Raw genomic sequence first — 19,909 nt, forward strand, 5'->3', positions numbered from 1 at the left:
AGGCTCTGTAAAGCAGTGTGATAATGATAACACAAACAACAAGGAAAAGCAACATCCCTGTATTGAAGTATCAGGAGAGAGACTTGCATGGTCTTTTCTGGTATAACAATAATTAATGTCATCATTTTATCCCATTACATATTTTAAGATAACTTACCCAGAAATTGAAGCTTGGCAGAAAGGTTATAAGCAAATCCTTGAGGAATGAAGGAATAATCAGCCTCATCCTCTGGGGTTACATCCTCAATAGTTAGTTTATGGATTCTGGAAACATGAACAAATATATTCCACTCCCTCACCTTACCTTTCCAGGACAAACAGGGATATCTCAAGAGACAAGGTGCAAGCTATAGGATTTTAACAGACATTATTATTTCTTCTTCCCTTGCCCTGACATCAAGTCAACAACCACCAGGGCTGCAGACTGCTCTGCTTTCAGTATTAAAGCAAGTCCACATCAGCATATTGTCTGTGAATGGCTTTTTCGTGTCAAGGTAGATGTATAGACTAGTCTGAAGAAAGGGAGCAGTTCCCATGTTTTAGTCCAGTCCTTTACCTTACAAGGGCAATTTTAAAACTACTGACTGGTTTCATTTCATTAGTTTATGACTACAATAAACTCTGAATAAACAAACTAAAAATTGATGCTCCCGTATTGTTTTGATATCAGAAAAGAGTACCAAGGAAGATTTCATGTAGCATTTATTGCTTATGTATCTTCTGAATCTTCTTGGTCTCCATTTCCAGTAGTAGTTAGACTGGTAGGAAACTTGAGCACTGAATTGCACAACTGTATATTAATGTAAATACTAGATTTTCAGTAAGGCTTACACACATGTGCTTTATTAACCTGCCTAAACACTACTGCTAGTTTTAGAATTATTAACAATGTGTTTTCTAGATTGTTTGAATACGAAAAACTCCACAAAAACCTAATGGAAACTAAGATCTATTTCTTGATATACCACTCATGCCATATATGTAAAATGCTCCAACTCAGAAGAACTACAGCATGCATACAAAAGCAAGCCTATCACTAAATGTTTGTTGCATTTTACACTTTTTTTCCTTTTAGCTAGAGCAGGATAAAGTCCCATTTTATATTCCTATCCTCTGAGATAATAGTTCCTATGGATTGCAATGCAATACCTAAGCCTGTACCTGCTTTCTGAAACAAGACTAACCTGCCAATATGGGAGATCTTTATCCTTTCATCTGGGACCACTTCCTTTCCATTTTTCAACCAGATTCCTTTCACGTTTTCATCAGAAACTTCACACTTGAAGACTGCCTGGTCACGTGCCTTCACTGTCAGGTCCGCAATGCTCTGATAAACTTCCAGCTTTTTTTCTGATATTGTGAGAACAATCAATGCACACATCAAAAATCAGAATAGATCTGTAAGTAGATAGTGTGGATTTACTGAGTAGAAGAGGCAAGAGCTGAGAAATCTGTTTGTGGAAGGGGGAAATATGAAGGGAAATACACAGCATGCAAGGCTTTAACAGGACGGATAGCTAAGCACCTGTTGTTATCAGAGTATCTGTTACATCCGGCACACAGGTCTGAGTTCTCCTCAAGGCCTTTATTATCAAACCCTCTGTGCCTTGTTACATCTTCTTTTTCCCTGGCAGCAGGATTATGCTATCTCCATGAACTGTCCTGGAGAAGGTTACCTTCAGACTGTTTTAGTTTTTCTGCATCTCTGGTACTGTGATATTCACTGTGCCTACCTTGCACAATTAGTTCAGCGACTGATACCCCACCATTGGTCTTCACGGTGTAGTGCCCACTGTCCTCCTTGGTTGACTCGTTAATTATTAGATACTGCTTTTTTCCATCTTTCTTGAATCGGTATTTGAATGTTTCTTCTCGTGTCAGTTCAATGCCATCTTTTTCCCTGAAATGCCAAATAATGTTGAGTCATTTTTTATATGGTTGAAAGAGGAAGGTAAGAGTCAGCTCAATGTTACTAGAAATTGGAATACACGAGGTAAATCCAATATTACTAACACTTTAAGTGAGCAAAAAAAGAGATTATTGCACAAATGTTAGTGGAACCAGAATGCCTCTAACTTGACTGTCAATTTTCACCACATATTTGACTTCAGGTTCAAGAGAGTTCACCACAAAGTATTACTTGATTGTTACTATTTATATGCCATAGATAAACATGAAAGTATGCTAAATGCTTTAGAAGAGACAGGGATGAAGACACACTTCTCCAGCAGGGAATTTACTATTTTAAAATCTGCCATAAGTTAAATGGGACTTGCTGGGGAAATTGCTTAGAAGTCTTAATTTCCCTGATGTGAACTATAATTTTTTTAATTTCCTGGCTTGCTGCCATCAGTAAAAGATGAAAAAAGTACAATGGAGTCAAACAAATGTGTATTTTGAATTTTGTAACTCTTTCCATTCAAGGATGTCACAGTATATTTAAGACTTACTAAATTAAGCTTCACCATCCAGCCCAGGAGGAAATTTAATTATTGTAATTTCCAATCACCATGAAGGGAAATGCACAGGGAGGATTTATGTTGTTTAGTCAAGGTCATACAAAAATACATAGGATGTTTTAAGGGTTTCCTATTCTTAATCCTAAAGAACATAAACAGGCTACAAGAAAATAAATTGTAATTTCTTCAACTGAGTAATTTCATAACATTTTATAGTTTTCATTATTATCTGAATATATTTCTATTATGTTATTTGAATATTGCTGCAGTTTGTAAATGAAAAAGGGTTTCTCTTTGATACTTAGTTGCATGGAAAAATAAATAGAGTGTGCTTTTAGTAAAGTAAAAAAGTTCTTTCTATCTTGTGTCATTTCCCTTATTTGTTACCAGTGACTATTCAGCCTAACAAATGAGTTTACAGGATAGCAAATTCAAATGCTACTTAGGGACTCTTAAAATACTATAGCTCTAATTTCTAGGTAGATGTATGCAAGAAAACCTTCTATGTCTGTTAGAGTTTGCTAAAGTAAATCACATAATCAAAACTTTAAGCAGAGACAAGAATGCTACAATTTTTGACTTAGATGTACCTGCTGCATCTCAAAATACCTACAGGTTACTCCCTCCTAACTGTTGGCTACAGCACAGCTTATTAGAACTTGCAGTTTGTTTAGTAAAAGACTGGCCTCCCTTCCACAGAATAGCACCAGTATGGGAGGAAACAGAGGATGTATTTAACAACCACATGAAACACCGTGCTCAGTGTTATTGTCAGGATAACCTTTCCTTTTCATTCCTCTTCAGACAAGAGTCTGAGGCTGTATTTGAGATGCTCTCCTAAGGCTCATATTCTGATTCATGCACATTACTTCTGAAACAAGTGCTACAATGCAATGTATAAACCTTTGCTGAACTGCTGAGAATGGACCGTAATCCCAGAGTTCAACACGCTGCTGTGGCAAAGCCAGGTGTATGCACTGTGGCTACTGTTTCAGAGCTGAGCTTTTAAATTAATTTTTTGGTGGTCTATTTTGATATGTGGCTCATAAAAGATATCTGAATGTTCTATTCAACCTTTAGTAAGAAAGATTTCTCTTGAGATCTTGCCTAAATAATGTAAACAGACTATTTGTAATGACTAGTGTCTTAAATCTCTGGGAAGGGAATAATATATTTAACTTCTCTTTCTTTTACTGATGACCAGATCATTGCTGGTGCTGTGTATGAGTAGAGCATTTGCAGAGGGGTGTAATGACAAATAAAGGTGTGATCATTGCTGGTGCTGTGTATGAGTAGAGCATTTGCAGAGGGGTGTAATGACAAATAAAGGTATGATAAAACTGTAAAACCTTAAAAAAGAACTCCCATATATCACTTGGCTTAAAAGAAATACACTGCTGCAGTGCAAAGTGGAAAGCCTCTTGAAGGTGGTATTATGGGCCTTCCTTTGGCAACTGTAGCAATGAAGCAGAACAATCTGTTGATATTAAAGTGTAACTGGAGGATTACATAGAGTCATCGAAGTGTTGGTTTAAAGACCATCCCAGGCTATCTGGTCCAGCCTCACATCTGAAACAGAACTGCTGCAATAATAGGTAGATCAGACATGATTTTGTCTATCCAAGTTCTGAACATCTGCAAGATCAGATATCTGTTCTCAACTTTGCCTCTCAATGACTCTTTGTCTGGAAATGCTTTCCTCCTTCCTGTTTGGATTCTAAGGATTAATTGGTTCATGTCTTCTGAGATATCACTGTTGTAGGTAGTATGCGACGATTGGGACACACAGATTTATTATAATAAATATACATTACTTTGCTTCATTTGCATTCGGAGCTGAAAAGATACATCCAGAATTTAGAGATAGAAAAATCAGGTCAAAACTATGTATTTTATTACATCTTTTCCTCCAAGAATTACACTATTTCAAAGACCATCTGAAGTTTAGAAAAAAACTGTTCCCTAGTACTGCATAAGAGTTGTAATAGTGTGAAACCTTTTTGGGTGATCAAGAGAACATTCTTTCCTGATTATAATGAAGAAACCCACATAAGGAATTCTCTAAGCCCTAGTCTGCCAGCCATGCGTAATCCTTATTTCTGTCTTGTGCAAGTCACATAATTGCCTTTGTTTTCATGTGCTTGTGATTTCATATCCCAGGTTTGAAGGGTGCAAAAGCTGTAACAGGTGCTCTGAGTTAGTGCCTGTTATTTGGCTTAAGCTATTGAGCATTTCACTAATCAGCCAAAAAATCGGAACTCTTTCTCCACACTGTGTTTCATGATTGCCCTGGATGCTTCTCTCCCTTATCTATAATACTCCCTTTTGTTGTCAAAGACCATTGACTGCATCTCACATAACAAAACCAGTACAATACAGTGTAAATATCTAACAGCTCAGTTTTTCATTGCTGGGATTTGATGAGTTTCTCTGACCGCTTGCTGTAACTCGGATTGAGACAGCTGCTGCTTTGCCCTTGTCACAGCAAATGCCCATCCCACGGATGCCAGCTCTGCAAGATGTATGGGAGTTGTTCAAAGGCACAGGATCAAAGCATGGCAGCTGCAGCTGCACTGTGCTCTGAGAGGAACGGATCTGGCTGTCCCCATCTCTTGTGACCAGGCATCTGCAAGCAGTTCCTGAACAATAGCATGTGTGTGCCTGTGCATGTGGCTTTAATAGAGTAATGCATATGCTGTACTAGGTCCTGGAGGCTATTTAAATTCTCAGTCCCTTCCTTTTGGAGGGCAGATCACTAGTTGGCACTTTCCTGGAATGTAATGTGCATTGTGGGAACGCTCGATAACCATGTGCCTGAAGCTGTTAACAAGCATAAGAGAATTTCAGCTGGTAGAGAAATGAAGCGAGAACAGTGTGTGTAAGACATGGTATGTGAGCCCTGCTTCTCATGTCTGCCCAAGCAGAATGAACCTTCCAGCTTCTGCTCAGTTGGAATGCCCAAGAGAATGGACTCCACGATATAAATGTTTCTCATCTTAATCTGTCCTACTTCATGTGCATAAAGACCAGATTTGCAGGATCACCACAACAGATATGTTCTCTCTCTGTCTCAAGAGACACTAACTTTTTGCCTAAGAAGAAATGCTTTAAAAACCCAAACACCCTACAGCAGTTGAGAAGACCAGAAGATTCCATAAAGTACAGCAAACTCATCACAGTACAGATCTGATTAGTCTGGGCAATAGTTAGACATTACTGAAGTGTAAACATTGAACAAAAATTTCTAAAGGCACTATGAAATATCTATACTTAATTTTGGGGTTTGTGTCATATTTTTGCCTCTTGGTTTCTCCTCAATGTTTGACATACAGGAGGAGGACCACTCTCGTCCTCTTTTCCTGAAAACAACTATGTATGATACCTTCTCTCCCTTTTCATTCCACAACTGTTGCCCACAGGCTCTGATCCTGGAATGTCCCATGAAGGGATATGAAGGGATATGTGTGTGTGTTTGATTGTTTGGTTTTTTTTTGGTGTTTGTTTGTTTTTGTTTTTGTTTTTGTTTTTTTTTTTTTTTGTGGTGTTTGGTTTTTTTTTTTTTTTTTTTTTTTTTAATTCTCTTTACTTACCATTTCACAGTAGCTCCTTCCTCAGACACTTCACACTCAAACTCCACTCTCTCTCCAACCATCACCATCTGGTCTTCCAGTGGGTGAGTGATCAATATTGGAGGTTCTGGAAATAAAGATAATTTTATTTAAAGAGTGTTCTGAAAGGCTGGAAGACAGAGGTAGATTTCACCACTCTGTACTCCACAGGAAGTGCCCCTGGCCAAATACATGTTGATGCTGCTCTCTGTGTTGGAACTTAGAAATTTACTATGCTGGATCACATTATCAGAATTTTCAAATAATCCTCTGATTTTTGTTTCATGAAGCAGAATAAAAACATAGGACTAGTCAGTTTGTGTGTATATTCTGAAATTATAATTCAGAGGTATTAGTTTTATGTACTATTTGAACCACTTATAGAGCTTGAGAGACATGCTTATCTTGAGCACAATCAAAATTTTGAAATAATTTTCTAGCACTATTTTTGAGAAGATGTAAATACTTTCCTAATGTGAATTAATAGTATTTATCACTGTGCTGTTACAGGGAATATTTTTGTTCATTTAACTGTGAAAAAAATATCTTCTTCAATAGATTTCAGAATCTATTAGGTTTTTTTAAATGTTTGCAAATTTCCTTTCTTACAAGATTAATCTTAGAGTAGAGGAGACAGTAACTCAATGCTAAATGTTAGGGGAGATCTCATTCCTTTTGCTTCCATTGCTCACCTTTTACAAATAATTCTGTGAAACTCTTCTCATCCCCTACCACACATTCATATGCTGCATCATCTGCCAGGGAGCAGTGATTGATGGTCAGTATTCTCTTATTCCCAACAGCCTCAAAAATATATCTGAAAAGAGAATATAAATGTAATTATCAGAGAAAAACCCTCTTGGCCTCAGTCAATGTCTTCTGCCTGGCAGAGAAGAGCCCTACTGTTTCTCTGACACCCGTGGCAAGGTGTGTTAGGACTTGAGCTCTGTATCCCTGTCCTGGTGCAGTGGACAGTTTGAAAATCTAGCATAGGAAATTGTTTAACAAACAAGTTACACTAAAGTATATCCTGTACCATGAGAAAGTACTTCTGAACTCTGGGTATATACATAAATATCACAATATAATCTCAGTACTTACTTGCTAAGTGTGTAGATGTAAGCATCCAGTTCCACGTGCATAAACATAGAGCAGAGGGAAGAAAAAGAAAAAGTCATGAGAACAGCAAACTGACCCTGAGTCATAGCACTATATGGATTTTTCTCAGCTCCTATTTCTCCCTATTTTACTCATTTTTTTCTAAGAAATCTAGTTTTTCCAATGTGTCCAATCTGTAGATCATTCCTTTTTAGATTTCTCTTATTTCTAGTTTACCTGCCGCTCACTTGAATTTCCTGTCCATTCTTCAGCCATTTCACATCAGCATCTGGATTGGCAACTTCAACCATTAATTTAATCTTTTGCCCTTTGTCTACTTGGTAAGCTGGATCCAGTTTCTTGGTGAACGCTACGATGAAGAATGATTAAGAAAAGCATCTTAATTTTTATTCTTAATTTTTTTCATTCTGTGTCACAAATGTAACTCTTTATTCCTTTTCCTGTTGTTTACCATCATCTTAAACCTCCCCACTTTCTGCATCTCTGAATTTTTACCGTTTCTGTTCTTCATCCTGTGCTGTTTTCAGTTTTTTCCTTGACATAGGATGAAAAGATTGTGTTATAGACTAAAATAAGCAAAGTAGAATATTTTAAATGAGATGTGAATATATACTTCAATACATCCTAAACAGTTATACCTATGTCTGCCCATGTAGGAAAAAGACACTTGATCTTCTTGGTACTGATGAATGGCAGTTTGCCTTCTCTATTTCAGACTTTTAAAACAAATTAGTTACAATAAGACAATTAATAATGCACAGGACTAGAAGAAGTTCAAGAATTCCAGATATATCATACTAATGGAAATGCAATTCTTTATGTTTATCACTGATACGTGACATAGGTGAGCACATTGTTGTTCAGGGAAATATAAGGGGCCAAGGTGAAGAAGCCAGTAAGATGAGCATGTCCAGTATATCCAGAGTTTCAGAGCAAGATATCTTAGAACTTTGGGCAGGGTCTTTGGTAACCAACATTTCATATATAAAGACTGTGTGACAATTGGAACAGAAAACTCCTGTTTCTCATGCTCTTGCGTCTGGCTGCTGTCCAGCTGATGTTAGTATTTGGAAAACTCCTCACAAAGAAGACATGAACACTATATTTAGAATAAATACATCTCACCAACCTGTGCTTTTTTTCTCTTCCTTCTTTATGCGTTTGAGACGTTTCAGCATCCCACGCAGATCTGTGATACCATACTGAAAAGCAATTTTCTCATATTCAGTAGGAGGAGCTTTCCTCAGGATATCCCAGACATCAACACCAGATTGTGATTCCGATTTTGCTTCACCCCTGCAGAAAAGAATTAGAGTCTCTGAGTGCCACTATTAGGAGTATTTAAAAGCAGCTGTAGGCTTCACAGCTACATATTGGCTTGATTAAGCCATTTCTTTTAAAAAAACCCTAAAATAGTAGTCTAACATCTTACTGTATTATTACCTAAAATAATGAAATAAAATAAGTTTTATTTATGTTTATATATACAGTATTAAAATTCAATTGCTGTCCTGAAGGATTTATTTCTAACAACCCAAAATAATAAATTTTAACTTCCCTTCACTGATGGGTAATGGAAACACAAGGAGACTTATTTTCCTGTCATGGTCATGCACAAAACATGTGGCAAGCAAGGAACTGAACTGATATGGTGGAAATGCTGCAGAAAAAAGCAGTCCATTTATGTAAATAAGAAACATAATCTCTCTCAGGACATTTTTTATCCTAACTTTAAAAAATCACAGATTGCTAAAGCAATTAGCATTAGTTGTATAGACGGTTGTTGAGCATAGTAATCTATAAAATATAAAGAGACTGGTGAGTAATGGCAAACAAGACAATATTTACAATGGACAACTTATTTTATAATTTAACCAAAGAACTAGCGATTAAGAAAGAGTTGAAGTTTGGTTTAGTAAAACCAAGGGAAATTTTGGTTATCTGGCTTTGGGAAATTCCTTTTCTGCCACTGTATTTTTTATTTAAAAGACTGTAAAAATAAAAAGAAATTGGCATAACCTTACCGATTCACAGAGCGCAAGAAGCTGCTGTACTCCAGAATGATGCACAGAACCAGTTGGAAAAAGATGCAGCATCCCGATGGGCAAGAAAGAGGGTATCGTGTGTTAATATAAAAGAACCATGAATGTCATCTTTGCCCTTAGCAGACCCTGCCTGTGCTTCAGTAGCAGGGAGATGAAGGAGTTCATGCAAATGCCCCAAAATATGCCTTAGGAAAATGCTGATCCATACTGAAACCAAACTCTCCCACACTTTGTACAGTTTCTCTGTGACATTTATATTATAAAGGCAATAGGCATTTCTGTTTACTCCTAATCATGACCAATTGCCTTCCAGGGAAACAAATCCTGTTATCTTGGGGTTTTTGCCTGTTATCATCTGCCTTTTGGTAAACAGGGAAATCATGGAAGAAGTTACATTTTATTAGCAATTTCTTTAGGAGAAGGAATTTCCTATGGCTATTGTTTCTAATATACCCAGGACCAAGAATATTCCAGTCCAGCAGAACATGCCCTTATAATGAAGTCATGTTCAGTGATAAACCCCAACTAGGAGAGAAATTATGCAAGAGGTAATGCAGAGAAAAGTGGAATGTTATCTGATGTATCTTCATTTTTTTCACGAAAAGAACAGTCCAATTAGTCTGTGAGAAATATTACTACTTGATAGTACCACTTTGGTCAGTACAGACAGCAGGTAAACCAAACACTTCTAGTATTCCTTTGATTGCCTGGTTGGCTTGTAATGAGAGCACTACGTTTATTAAAGTACTGCAATCCTGGCTTGGGATTTCCAGCACCCTTGTTACTCTTGAACAGAAAGGAAGCAAGAGAAGAGGACTTCAGCTAAGTGAGTTTGAGCTGAAATATGGTATGCAATATCTTATACCTTTGAAGTGGTTTAGCACTTACTAAGCACTAACCTGTCATTAGCACTCATTGAATTGATAGGAGTAGCTGAAGTTTGGAGTGCTTACAGGAAGCATGCTGGGTATTTGCTTTGCCATAACCGTGCATCATCACCACCCACAAATCTATTCCGGATTCCTTTTCTCCATATACTTATCATTTAGTTTGAGGCAGCTACAAAAGGTTTGTAGTTTTGCCTAGCAGAAAGTAGGGAAATTGAACCGATTTGCCACATAGACCAACACTTTTTTTTTTTTTAAATAAGCAGTTGATTGGCTAGTTGCCCTGGTCATATCAATGAGTGATTTTAAAATTTTTTCAAATGCATCTAAGTTAAAATAGATATATAAGCACATAAAACTATGGGCATATAATATTTCTAATATGCGTTTAATTATTTGTATTAGTACAATTAAAATTCTGTGGAGAAACAGTATCTTAAAAGGAAACATAAAATCATAGAAAATAAGAAAGACATAATAGATTCAAATGTAGTCACCTTCCCTAAGACATTAAATAAATATTGGTGGTCTCTCAATCTATCTGCCTACTTATAGGCTTGTCTGTACAACTCCCCTATTTATCCGAAAATGTACAGGTGAGATTATTCATGGAGTTTTCAGAAACGTTTTGTGTGATTTACTTTAAAGTACATAACGAGGGAAATCTTCCAATTTGGAAGGAATTCCACAGTCTAATACCTCTCACTATTGCAAAGAATTCCTTAATTTTTGCTTTAGCTTTTCCATCACTCAGTTTCATGCTATTGTTTTATCTGGCAATACTGTTTTGGTGTATATAGTAAGAAAGACTATAGCCTCTTCCTTGGAAATACTAATATTTCCTAATTGCAGGGAAAGGCTTGTGAGTTGCATGTAAAATGGTAGTAAAAGCTAAAGGTTGTTATTTCTATAATGTTTGAGTTCTGAAAAAAATAAAGATTAAAAAATGTCTTTGCCTCTGAGTAGAGTTTTCCCCATGCCAGTACACCTTTTCATAATTTTGCATTTGTTCAAACATTATCTTTGATCCCACAGAGTTTGCCCAGGGAGGCTGTATCCTTCATTACTAACAAGAACTAGGCAGTGTACAAAGAACAACAGAGCACTTGGACTCCTGAAGTTTCTCCCACACTTATGCTGCTCTCCCTGATGTTGGGATTCCTTATTCAGAGTGATCACCTCATAGGTTAACTATGCACTTGGGGGCATTAAGATGCAGCTTAGTGATCCTGCTGTAAATGGAATATGCAGCTGATATGTTTTAAACATATGTGTGGGGGGTTAAAAATAGTTTTGTACATCCCAGAAATGGTTCCTTCCTATCCCGTTACTGTCAACAGATTGGACCCAGTCAGCTGTCACGTCCTTCAAGGTCTCTCTGCTCACCATCCCATTTAATAGCTCTGTGACAGCTGTTCCCTTCCTCTTCCCAATGACCTCTCCTTGGCCCATGACATCTGTATGTCATCACTAGTTAATTAAATTACAGTGCTAGGAGATACAGTATTAAATGAAGCTCTTTATTATAGTGAGAATGATCATTACCTCTGGACTGAGAGACACTTGTAAATTAGCTGCAATAAAGCAGAAGTGGTAAATGAATAATCCTCAATTCTATTTGAATCTGCATAGCTCTTGAGAGTTCCTCAGCATGTAATCCCTTTTCCTATTCTATTTTAATGAAGAATCCTTTCATTCCATGATGAGATTTATGTCTATTTGTTCCCATTAATATTGGAGTGGTCTTCAACCTGAGGTGTGCAAAGCTTGAAGAATCCATGTTAAAACCTAGGACCAGTGAATTTATATGCTTCAATTCACTAAACAGAGATTTGTAAGTCAAGGAATGTCAAAAACACTGATAAAATGCAGTGAAATTTATGAGCTTCTTTTATTTCTCGTCTAACAAATAATGAAAAAGCCACAAACTGAACATGTCTGTAAATACTTTTTAAGTTTTGATCACAGCTCAAAACCAATTATGAGAACAAATGGGAAAGGTGTTAGGAGAGGGGATCGTAGTACTCAGCTCCTCTCAGCTGGAGCCTCTGTATGAAATTTTGCAATCATTTTCATGTTGGTTTCAATTTTTTTTTTAAATTTTTTTAAAAGATAAGCAATTCCTTTTTGGCTTACATTTTCTACAGAAATGAGAGTGTGTGTACAACAATTTGGATTCATGCTGAAACAAGGAACTTTGATATCAATGTCAGCCATAGAAAGTTTGATAGGTGTCCTTCCTGCCTCGTTTATCTGGCCCCCTCAAGTGTTCTGGTTGTGGTGTTACTGCAAAGCCAGAATTCACCTATGGGTGGATGCACTGCATGTTGCATAACACAGGGCTCTGGATATCGATGGCACCTTGTTTGTACCACTGAAATTTGGGTGAGATAACCTGAGTCAAACACGAGGCTATTGTGTCTTTACTGCCTCTGCAATCAAGCTACTTCTTATCTCTACAGGATTCTGTACTCTTTGTGAGGATAAAACACTTTTTATAAATAGTGATACTAACACCTAAGCAGAGGCTGAACACAGATTCACAACTACATTCATCCAAGTAGCTGATTGTGAAAACCTAAACTAAGCTGAGATTTGCAAACATGAGTCTATTGACAAATGTTTATAGTAACTTGAGGTACCAGAAAGGTAGAGTGAGGGGCCAGGGTCAGGGAAGAGAAAGAAGCAAACAAAACTTCACTACCTCTTTGATAGGCACCAGCAACAATATTATGGAAATGATTTTTCTGATTCTAATTACTATGAAAACAGGTATTTAAAGCAGCAGGTTATTGAGAAAATGTGGGAAGTCAAGGAAAATGTAAAACTGCTTAGGAAAGTGATCACAAAACCCAAAGGATATTCAAAGAAATAGATTGATTATATTGAATGACGCTCCTTTAACTTATAATTGTTTAAAAGCATTTCTGTCTCAGAAATTAGCAGCTGATAATTTTCTTTCAAGTTATGCAATTTTTTTCATGCTCTATATGTAAAGAAGAGAAAGATACATGCATTATTTCAAACCAGATGGTTCTTATTCTTATATTCAGTCTGATCCATGCATTTATAATAAAAGGAAATAGAAATCTTACTCTCTGTTTGCAACAGTGGAATCCAAAACATCCAGAGTAAGTGTGGTAAAAAGAGAAAAACATAAGTAGACTGGTTATGAAAACACATATGTTAAAGAAGGATGAGAACTAGAGAGGAAATTCCACACAAAGGAAGTGAAAATAAAAGCAAGAAATAAGAATTACAATTGGAATAGTAAAAAATATTTATATAATATTTGTGCAACATAGAATATATTTTAATGTATACAATAAACAGCTATATAATATATAGTTATACAGTGTAATAGTATCATTGAGGTTTGTAATAAAAAGGCTCTCTGATGCAAAGTAATGTGAAACCTTAGGACAGAAAATTCTTAATAAAGCAGCATGATAGATTACCATAAATTGTTGTGTTTTGTTTTAATTTAAAAAGGTTGCTGGAAAAATCTAATTACCTGAGTCCAGGCCTTTTTTATCTTGAGAAAGACAATTTTAATTTTTTTTTTTCTCCAGTATAAACCTATCAGAAATCCATTAAATGCTGGGTATTTCAGCAAGTTGTCATAATTACCATCATCCCTTTTCCATTTAAAGCTGCTTTAGGAAAATGTCAGGGATTCTGAATTTATGAAATTTTGATTTATTCTTGTTATGGTGTTTTCAGACTTGTTCAATGGAATTTCTCTAAGTCTGTGGATTTTTACTCACCTTTTCTTCAGTAGGGAACTAAAATCAAACTCTGCCCCTTCGTCATGTCCCTCGGCACTGTACAGTAATAGAAAACCATCATTAGTTTCAGAAGGAGATGGGAATAACTTTTGAGACTATAACATTATGTAGATTTTTGCAGGGGGGGTTGTAGATGTGTTTATATGATTTAGAATGTGCCTTGACAGGAAAGGTAACTGAAGTTCTTTGTCTTCATATAGGTTTAAGAAATATGTGTAATAAACATGTACTCTTTCTGCTCTGATTGTGCATAAAGTTGTACAGAGTATTAATTTTGTGGTCATATTGACCTGGAATGGAATCATTATCATAAAGGTGTTGCAGAATCTTTCCTCTTTCCTCTAATTTTCAGGAGTGTGGATATTTTTTACAATGTGGGGCAGCATTTAATCAAGATTTTTGTGGAACTTCTGACAATCTAAAATCACTTCTCCCCCCAATATTATCCCAGCTGTCACTGTTTCATGAGGCTCTTTGTGATTCCAGAGTTCATTACACTGAAATAGGTGTCACGTCATTGGTGCTTGGGAGAGCTGAAGGAGGAGTTCTGTAATCTGACTTCAGTCCTGAGATGAGGTTCCATATGCTGTTGTTCAACATGCATCATGACAAGCAGCGTTCTGATGAACTGATTAGTGAGAACAAGAAGCACCAAGCAGGATGTTTTTGCTGTGTAGTTTGGCCTATCACATGTGATGCACTGGGAAGGAATGCACCATGTTATTTTTGGTGTTCTGAATCAAATGTGTTTCAGCTGTGCTTTTGAACATTTAAAGTGCTGATCTACTCTGAAATCTTAGCATAAAATCACTACAATAACTTCTTTAGATTTAATTTCTAAAATATCACTTCAGGGATTTGATATAAAAAGTATTGGGAGTTTCAGCGGATTTTGTGGCTGTTGATTATTTCACTTAGCAAAAAGACCCTGTCTTTTTTGCATTCAGACAGGGTTTAGAAGGTCAAAATGTGTTTTCTTCATCTCAGCTGGTCTCTTATCATTGATGTTCAGCTGCTCCTTAACATCTCTGTTGTCTTGAGTATAAGAAAAAGGTGATGCCATCTCACAGCGTTGATATTCTCCTGGCAGCAACATCTTATATTTGATTATTGTTTCATAAGCAGTACTTTTTCTTTTCAGTAGTACTGGTGGCAGTTGTCGCTCTTAATGCTACATGAGATACATAGTACTGGTTGCTTCAGAAAAAATCAGTCAATCTTAAAAGTGTGAATCAGAATGTCAGGAAAACTCAATATTGCAGAAACGAATAAAAGTAGGAAAACAGCCTGAACACATAAATGACAGGCATTTTAATACTGCGGTTAAAAAATAAAACAAATGCCAAAATTCTTGTACTGTTTGATAATGTAAACTTAAACAACAATTTGAAAAGGATTTCTTGTGATTAAATATTCAGGAAATCAAAATCTACAACTGGGAGAATAACTAATCACCTTATTGCTTCACAAGTAGCAATCTAATTAGTTAAATCTAATTTTCAGGAAGGCCCAGCAGTCAAGGCTTAGTTTTACTGAAGAATAAGACCCTATTAATTGCTTTTACATGCATTTAGGTAAATCTCAGAGTTCCTGTTTTTGCTATAGTAGAAGACATTAGGACCAAAAAGCATACAGTGACAATTTTAATGATACTATGATAAGGAGTGTGCCAGGAAACAACAGATTTTCATGTACATGTGCATTGGTACATTTCTGGGAGCAATTTCAGTCAGAATGTGCTCAGCAGAGAGGAAAACATGTACAACAGAGGGGGCAGACATGCATAGAATTTGAAGTTATTTTTTTTCCTTTTACTAGTGGTGAGAAGATGCCACTTGCCAAACACATGCGTTTTCTGTAGATGAATCTGCCTCTCACTGAGTTATTAAACTACTCTTTTCTTAATTTATCCATTTTTGTCTATTTTTTCATAGTTTTATTTTTTATCTTTTAATTTATATTTATTTATTTTACATTACTACTTACATGTATTGATCTCATATAAATACTATGTATTATAAACAATGATTTATTTAGAATTTAAGCTGCAGCTTGGTTTTGTGGATTTTTTTTTTCCTAAGTAGAGAGAGACAGTTCATTGTCAGATTTTTCTGCTGTCACAGACTGTGACTACCTGAGAAAGGCTGAAGTCATCCGTCTCCCCACTCCTGCTAGGCTCCTGAGTGAGGGTAGCAAACACAAAGCTTCAGATTTATGCCCTTCAGTTCAAAATTTGGCTCCATTCTTAAAGAAGACCCTGACAATCTGAACAACATGAAGCTGCTCACACTGCACTCACTTCCAACTTATTTTAAATTCTTTTAATTGTGCAAGCCTGCTTTCACTGCAGTGAAATAACACAATGCAGTTATGCACTGAGTGTCCTCTATTTAACAGCCATCACAGCAAAGCTGGTCAGCTACCTATGAATGGACTCATCTGGACATAAATTCTGCAAACCTTTTTTAGTTCTTTGTGATAAATGTTTTAAAAAGATCTCATATAAAAAGAGCACTGAGAGAAAATCTCAAGGAGTTACCACAGATGATTTGTGCCCTCTAACACAGAAATAGATGTCTGTAAGAATATTCTTGGTTTAGTAATTTTTGAAAAATGTATAAAAACTAAAACAGAAACTGAATTACATAAAGGGAAAAGAAATTCACAACAGTGAAAAAGCACATTAATAATGTCAATTAAATTAAAAATACCTAACCAATTTTGTGAATATTACTAGTAGAAGAGAACATTATTCCATTAAGCCATACATCAAGACAGAGAATACTAAGAATGGGGGAAGAATGGGCTTTTCAACACTAGTCTTTAATATCTGAGACTACATATCTTAAGTTTCCACATGGACACTTGCATTGTCATTGTCTTTATTCAATTAATATAGGTATAGAACATGAAAACAAATATAATCAAAATGCTTACGTGAATGTTACGAGAGATATGCTGCTTACAGAGCTTGTATCAAACTCCACTTCCCTTTTCAGCAAATGTTTGTACTAAGGTACATGGCAGACCAAATCAAGACTAGACACCACATAGAATCTTTTCCATCTCCATTGTTCTATGTCCGGAGGGCTCTTTACAGGCCCATAAAAAAGTGCTGAAGTTCTTGTTAGAATGATACACATTATTGATTGCCTAATTGAAGACAAGCATGACTATTATGCTAGTACAAAGTCTAAACTCTCTTAGGTGGTTTCTAGGAGTTGTGTAGTATTTTAAGCATATAAATATTTTCTTAGAAGACATCCATATCTTTGTACTTGTTTGTTCAACAGCTTTGCCTTTAGTTAGCTTTATCTAGGAAAGTAATGAATTCTGCATGGATGTATCATGGGATCCAGGTAAGTTTCTGCCGTGCATACTCACGTGCGTCGGAAGGCAGCTCGAATATCCAAGTCTCCAGTTGCAGGCGCTTCTGATGTGACAAAAAGTGATGAAGAAGAATGGGAGAGCAAGTCAAAATAATGCAAAAATACAGTGCTATTTCTGCAGGTTTTCCCTTGCAGAAATTATTTTTCTAAATTCTTGTATTGTAGAGTGTGATTAATTGCATATTGAAAGCTTGAAACAACATTTTAGAACACTTAGCCTTCTCTAACTAGCTCTCAATGTCCAGTGTTTTGTGTATAGCTTATTCCTGTTTCGTGTTACACCATAACCTGGACCTCGATGAGCTGTCATATCTCTTGTTTGTCAATTCTCCTGCTGCTAAATTTTAGTTTCAATAGCATCTTCACAGGGTATTTAAGCCCTAATAAGAATATGACTGAATATCTGCTGAATACTACTGTTAAAAAGAAATTATAATCTAAGCTCTGAAAGGAAAGGTAAATTCCTGGAAATATGCAGATATGTACAGAAATTTCATTGAGGATGTTGCATAGACAGAACTTTATTACTCCATTGGGATCAATTGGCATACTGCTACTACTGGGAGAAAAGCTGCTCTCAGTCACTGCTGCTGAGTCTTATGAATCCTACAGCCAGCTAGGGAAACTTCAAAAATTGACACTGCTCATTGACCAACTTCAGTAAACTTCTGTTGTTACAGTAGGTTCACTGGTAGCTGGACACAAGTTAATCTTACAGATCCTTCTATAGAATTGTTGAAACAGGAAACTGTCCAAACATTCAGCTCTTCAGGCAGACCATGCTTATACTGTTTCACCTAAACTCTTCCACACTAGGGGCAAATTGATGTTAAAATGTACTTCCTTTTCAATTTTTATAAGCTTTTCATTATAGCAGTTGTGAGAGTGGCACCATGTATTATGTAAAATGAGTCATCTAATCTTAAAGCAATTTTATATTACAAGGTGCCTCTACATGACTTGAATTTATCAGGAAAAAGGAAAAAGTAATTGACAATAGTGTCATACATCTAAATCTTTTCTTCTCCCCTTCTTTTTTTCTTACTGAACTTTTGCTAAAGTAATAATGAACTTATCTTCTATTTTAGTGGAATTAAATATAATGAAATAATGGATCTGAAATCAGGATAAGTCCATAGAAAAGGTGAGCTGATTTGCATCTTTTTATGTGCCTTCTTTAAGAGAATCACAGTTCTGACTCGAGGGACAACCAAATGCTATTTCTGTTGATCTGTATGTCTGCCAACCCAACCCAATTCTCATCTGTGGCCCTCTCTAGGAAAACCTTTAGCTCTTCATGTCTATACTTCAGATCTGTGCTTGTCTGGCAGCCACTGTGTACCAGAAAGAATTGTAGGCGGGCAGGAAGAAAAAAAACATGTCCAGAATTCACCTTACCATTGACTATCAGGTTGAAATTAGAGCTATCAAACTTGTCCTTGGTAGACACCTCACATCTGTACCCTCCTGCAAAAGTCATGTTTGCTTCTATGATTTCCAGTTCAAAGGTGTACACCTGGAACAGACACCAAAGATACAATTAGTAAGTTAGAAAATGTAATGGTGAAACAGAGGGAGAGGGAATACATGGAGAGAAATAAACAAGGGATTAACTCTGTCTTTGTGTCCTTTTAGAAATAAGAACCTCCTCATTGCTATAATAAAAAACTACATATAGCCCCCAGTTCAGGAACAGCTAAGGTGTTCTATCAGTACAATGTTATATTGGCAAACTATGCTGGTGTGCTCGTGTACTGGTGTGTGCAGTCATCATACACATTAGTTGCATGTACATTGGAAACAGGAGTAAAACTTTCATTAAACAATTGCAGCCACTCCCCAGAATGAATACAGTACATGCCAAAATTCAGCAAAAAGAGTGGCTAATGTGAGCAAGTCTGTTCAGTTCCATCCAGGAGAGGGTAGTAGTGTTTCATGTACTACATAGGATTATAGAGATCGAGGTACAGAATCTTGTACTCCTGTTTGTGTATCTTTGAAGACATTTGTGGTAAAAAATGGACTGTACTCAGCTATTTAAAATAGTTTCGACAATACAAGAGTACAATGAATTCCAACACTAACAACGGAATGCTTGATCTACTAAGATGAAGACAGACCATGCTTAAATATCTTCTATTTAAGATGTCTGATGTATTGTTTTCCCTTAAAAATACCTAGTATCTGTGATTTGAGAGGAAAATGGAGGGAATCCTGCAGTAGATAGTGCAAAATTATTTTCCCAGTCCTCCAGATATTTTCTCATTTCACCACAGATAAAAGTAAGCAAGAGCCTGTATGTAGTTTGTCTCTTGTCTGTGTGATCAAAACAAGTAATGCAAGTATAGCATTGTGTATTGCTTTGGACACCTTTATATCAAAACATTCCTATATTAGCTTCTATTTTCCCCAGATTAAAGATTACCACTTAGATAATTGAGAACCCTTTTCTGCCAATTGTACCTTGGTATTTCGATCATAATTGTCATGTAGCTGGAGATGTTTCCCCATTTTGCTTCCCAGATCCATCCACTTTCCTTTGAACCATTTCACTGATGGCTTCTTCAGTAGGCTCTCACCTGCCACTTTGGCAGTGAATGTGATGTTTCCACCT

General features: G+C 36.3%; 1 protein-coding gene across 1 annotated transcript in view; it reads right to left on the minus strand.

Annotated features, from left to right (window-relative positions):
- MYBPC3 (myosin binding protein C3) overlaps positions 1 to 19,909 on the minus strand; it is a 60,348-nt gene that overhangs the window by 29,562 nt on the left and 10,877 nt on the right. Inside the window, exons 5-17 of the mRNA XM_071559460.1 lie at positions 19,759 to 19,907; positions 18,694 to 18,811; positions 17,291 to 17,339; positions 13,886 to 13,942; positions 9,211 to 9,234; positions 8,316 to 8,482; positions 7,403 to 7,535; positions 7,169 to 7,171; positions 6,760 to 6,884; positions 6,050 to 6,155; positions 1,734 to 1,900; positions 1,185 to 1,350; positions 158 to 264 (exon numbers count right to left, since the gene is read on the minus strand). Coding sequence (XP_071415561.1) covers positions 158 to 264; positions 1,185 to 1,350; positions 1,734 to 1,900; positions 6,050 to 6,155; positions 6,760 to 6,884; positions 7,169 to 7,171; positions 7,403 to 7,535; positions 8,316 to 8,482; positions 9,211 to 9,234; positions 13,886 to 13,942; positions 17,291 to 17,339; positions 18,694 to 18,811; positions 19,759 to 19,907 — 1,371 coding nt within the window. The remainder of the gene's footprint in view (positions 1 to 157; positions 265 to 1,184; positions 1,351 to 1,733; positions 1,901 to 6,049; positions 6,156 to 6,759; positions 6,885 to 7,168; positions 7,172 to 7,402; positions 7,536 to 8,315; positions 8,483 to 9,210; positions 9,235 to 13,885; positions 13,943 to 17,290; positions 17,340 to 18,693; positions 18,812 to 19,758; positions 19,908 to 19,909) is intronic.

Source organism: Pithys albifrons, chromosome 6, assembly GCF_047495875.1.
Source record: "Pithys albifrons albifrons isolate INPA30051 chromosome 6, PitAlb_v1, whole genome shotgun sequence".
NCBI classification, from domain to species: domain Eukaryota; kingdom Metazoa; phylum Chordata; class Aves; order Passeriformes; family Thamnophilidae; genus Pithys; species Pithys albifrons.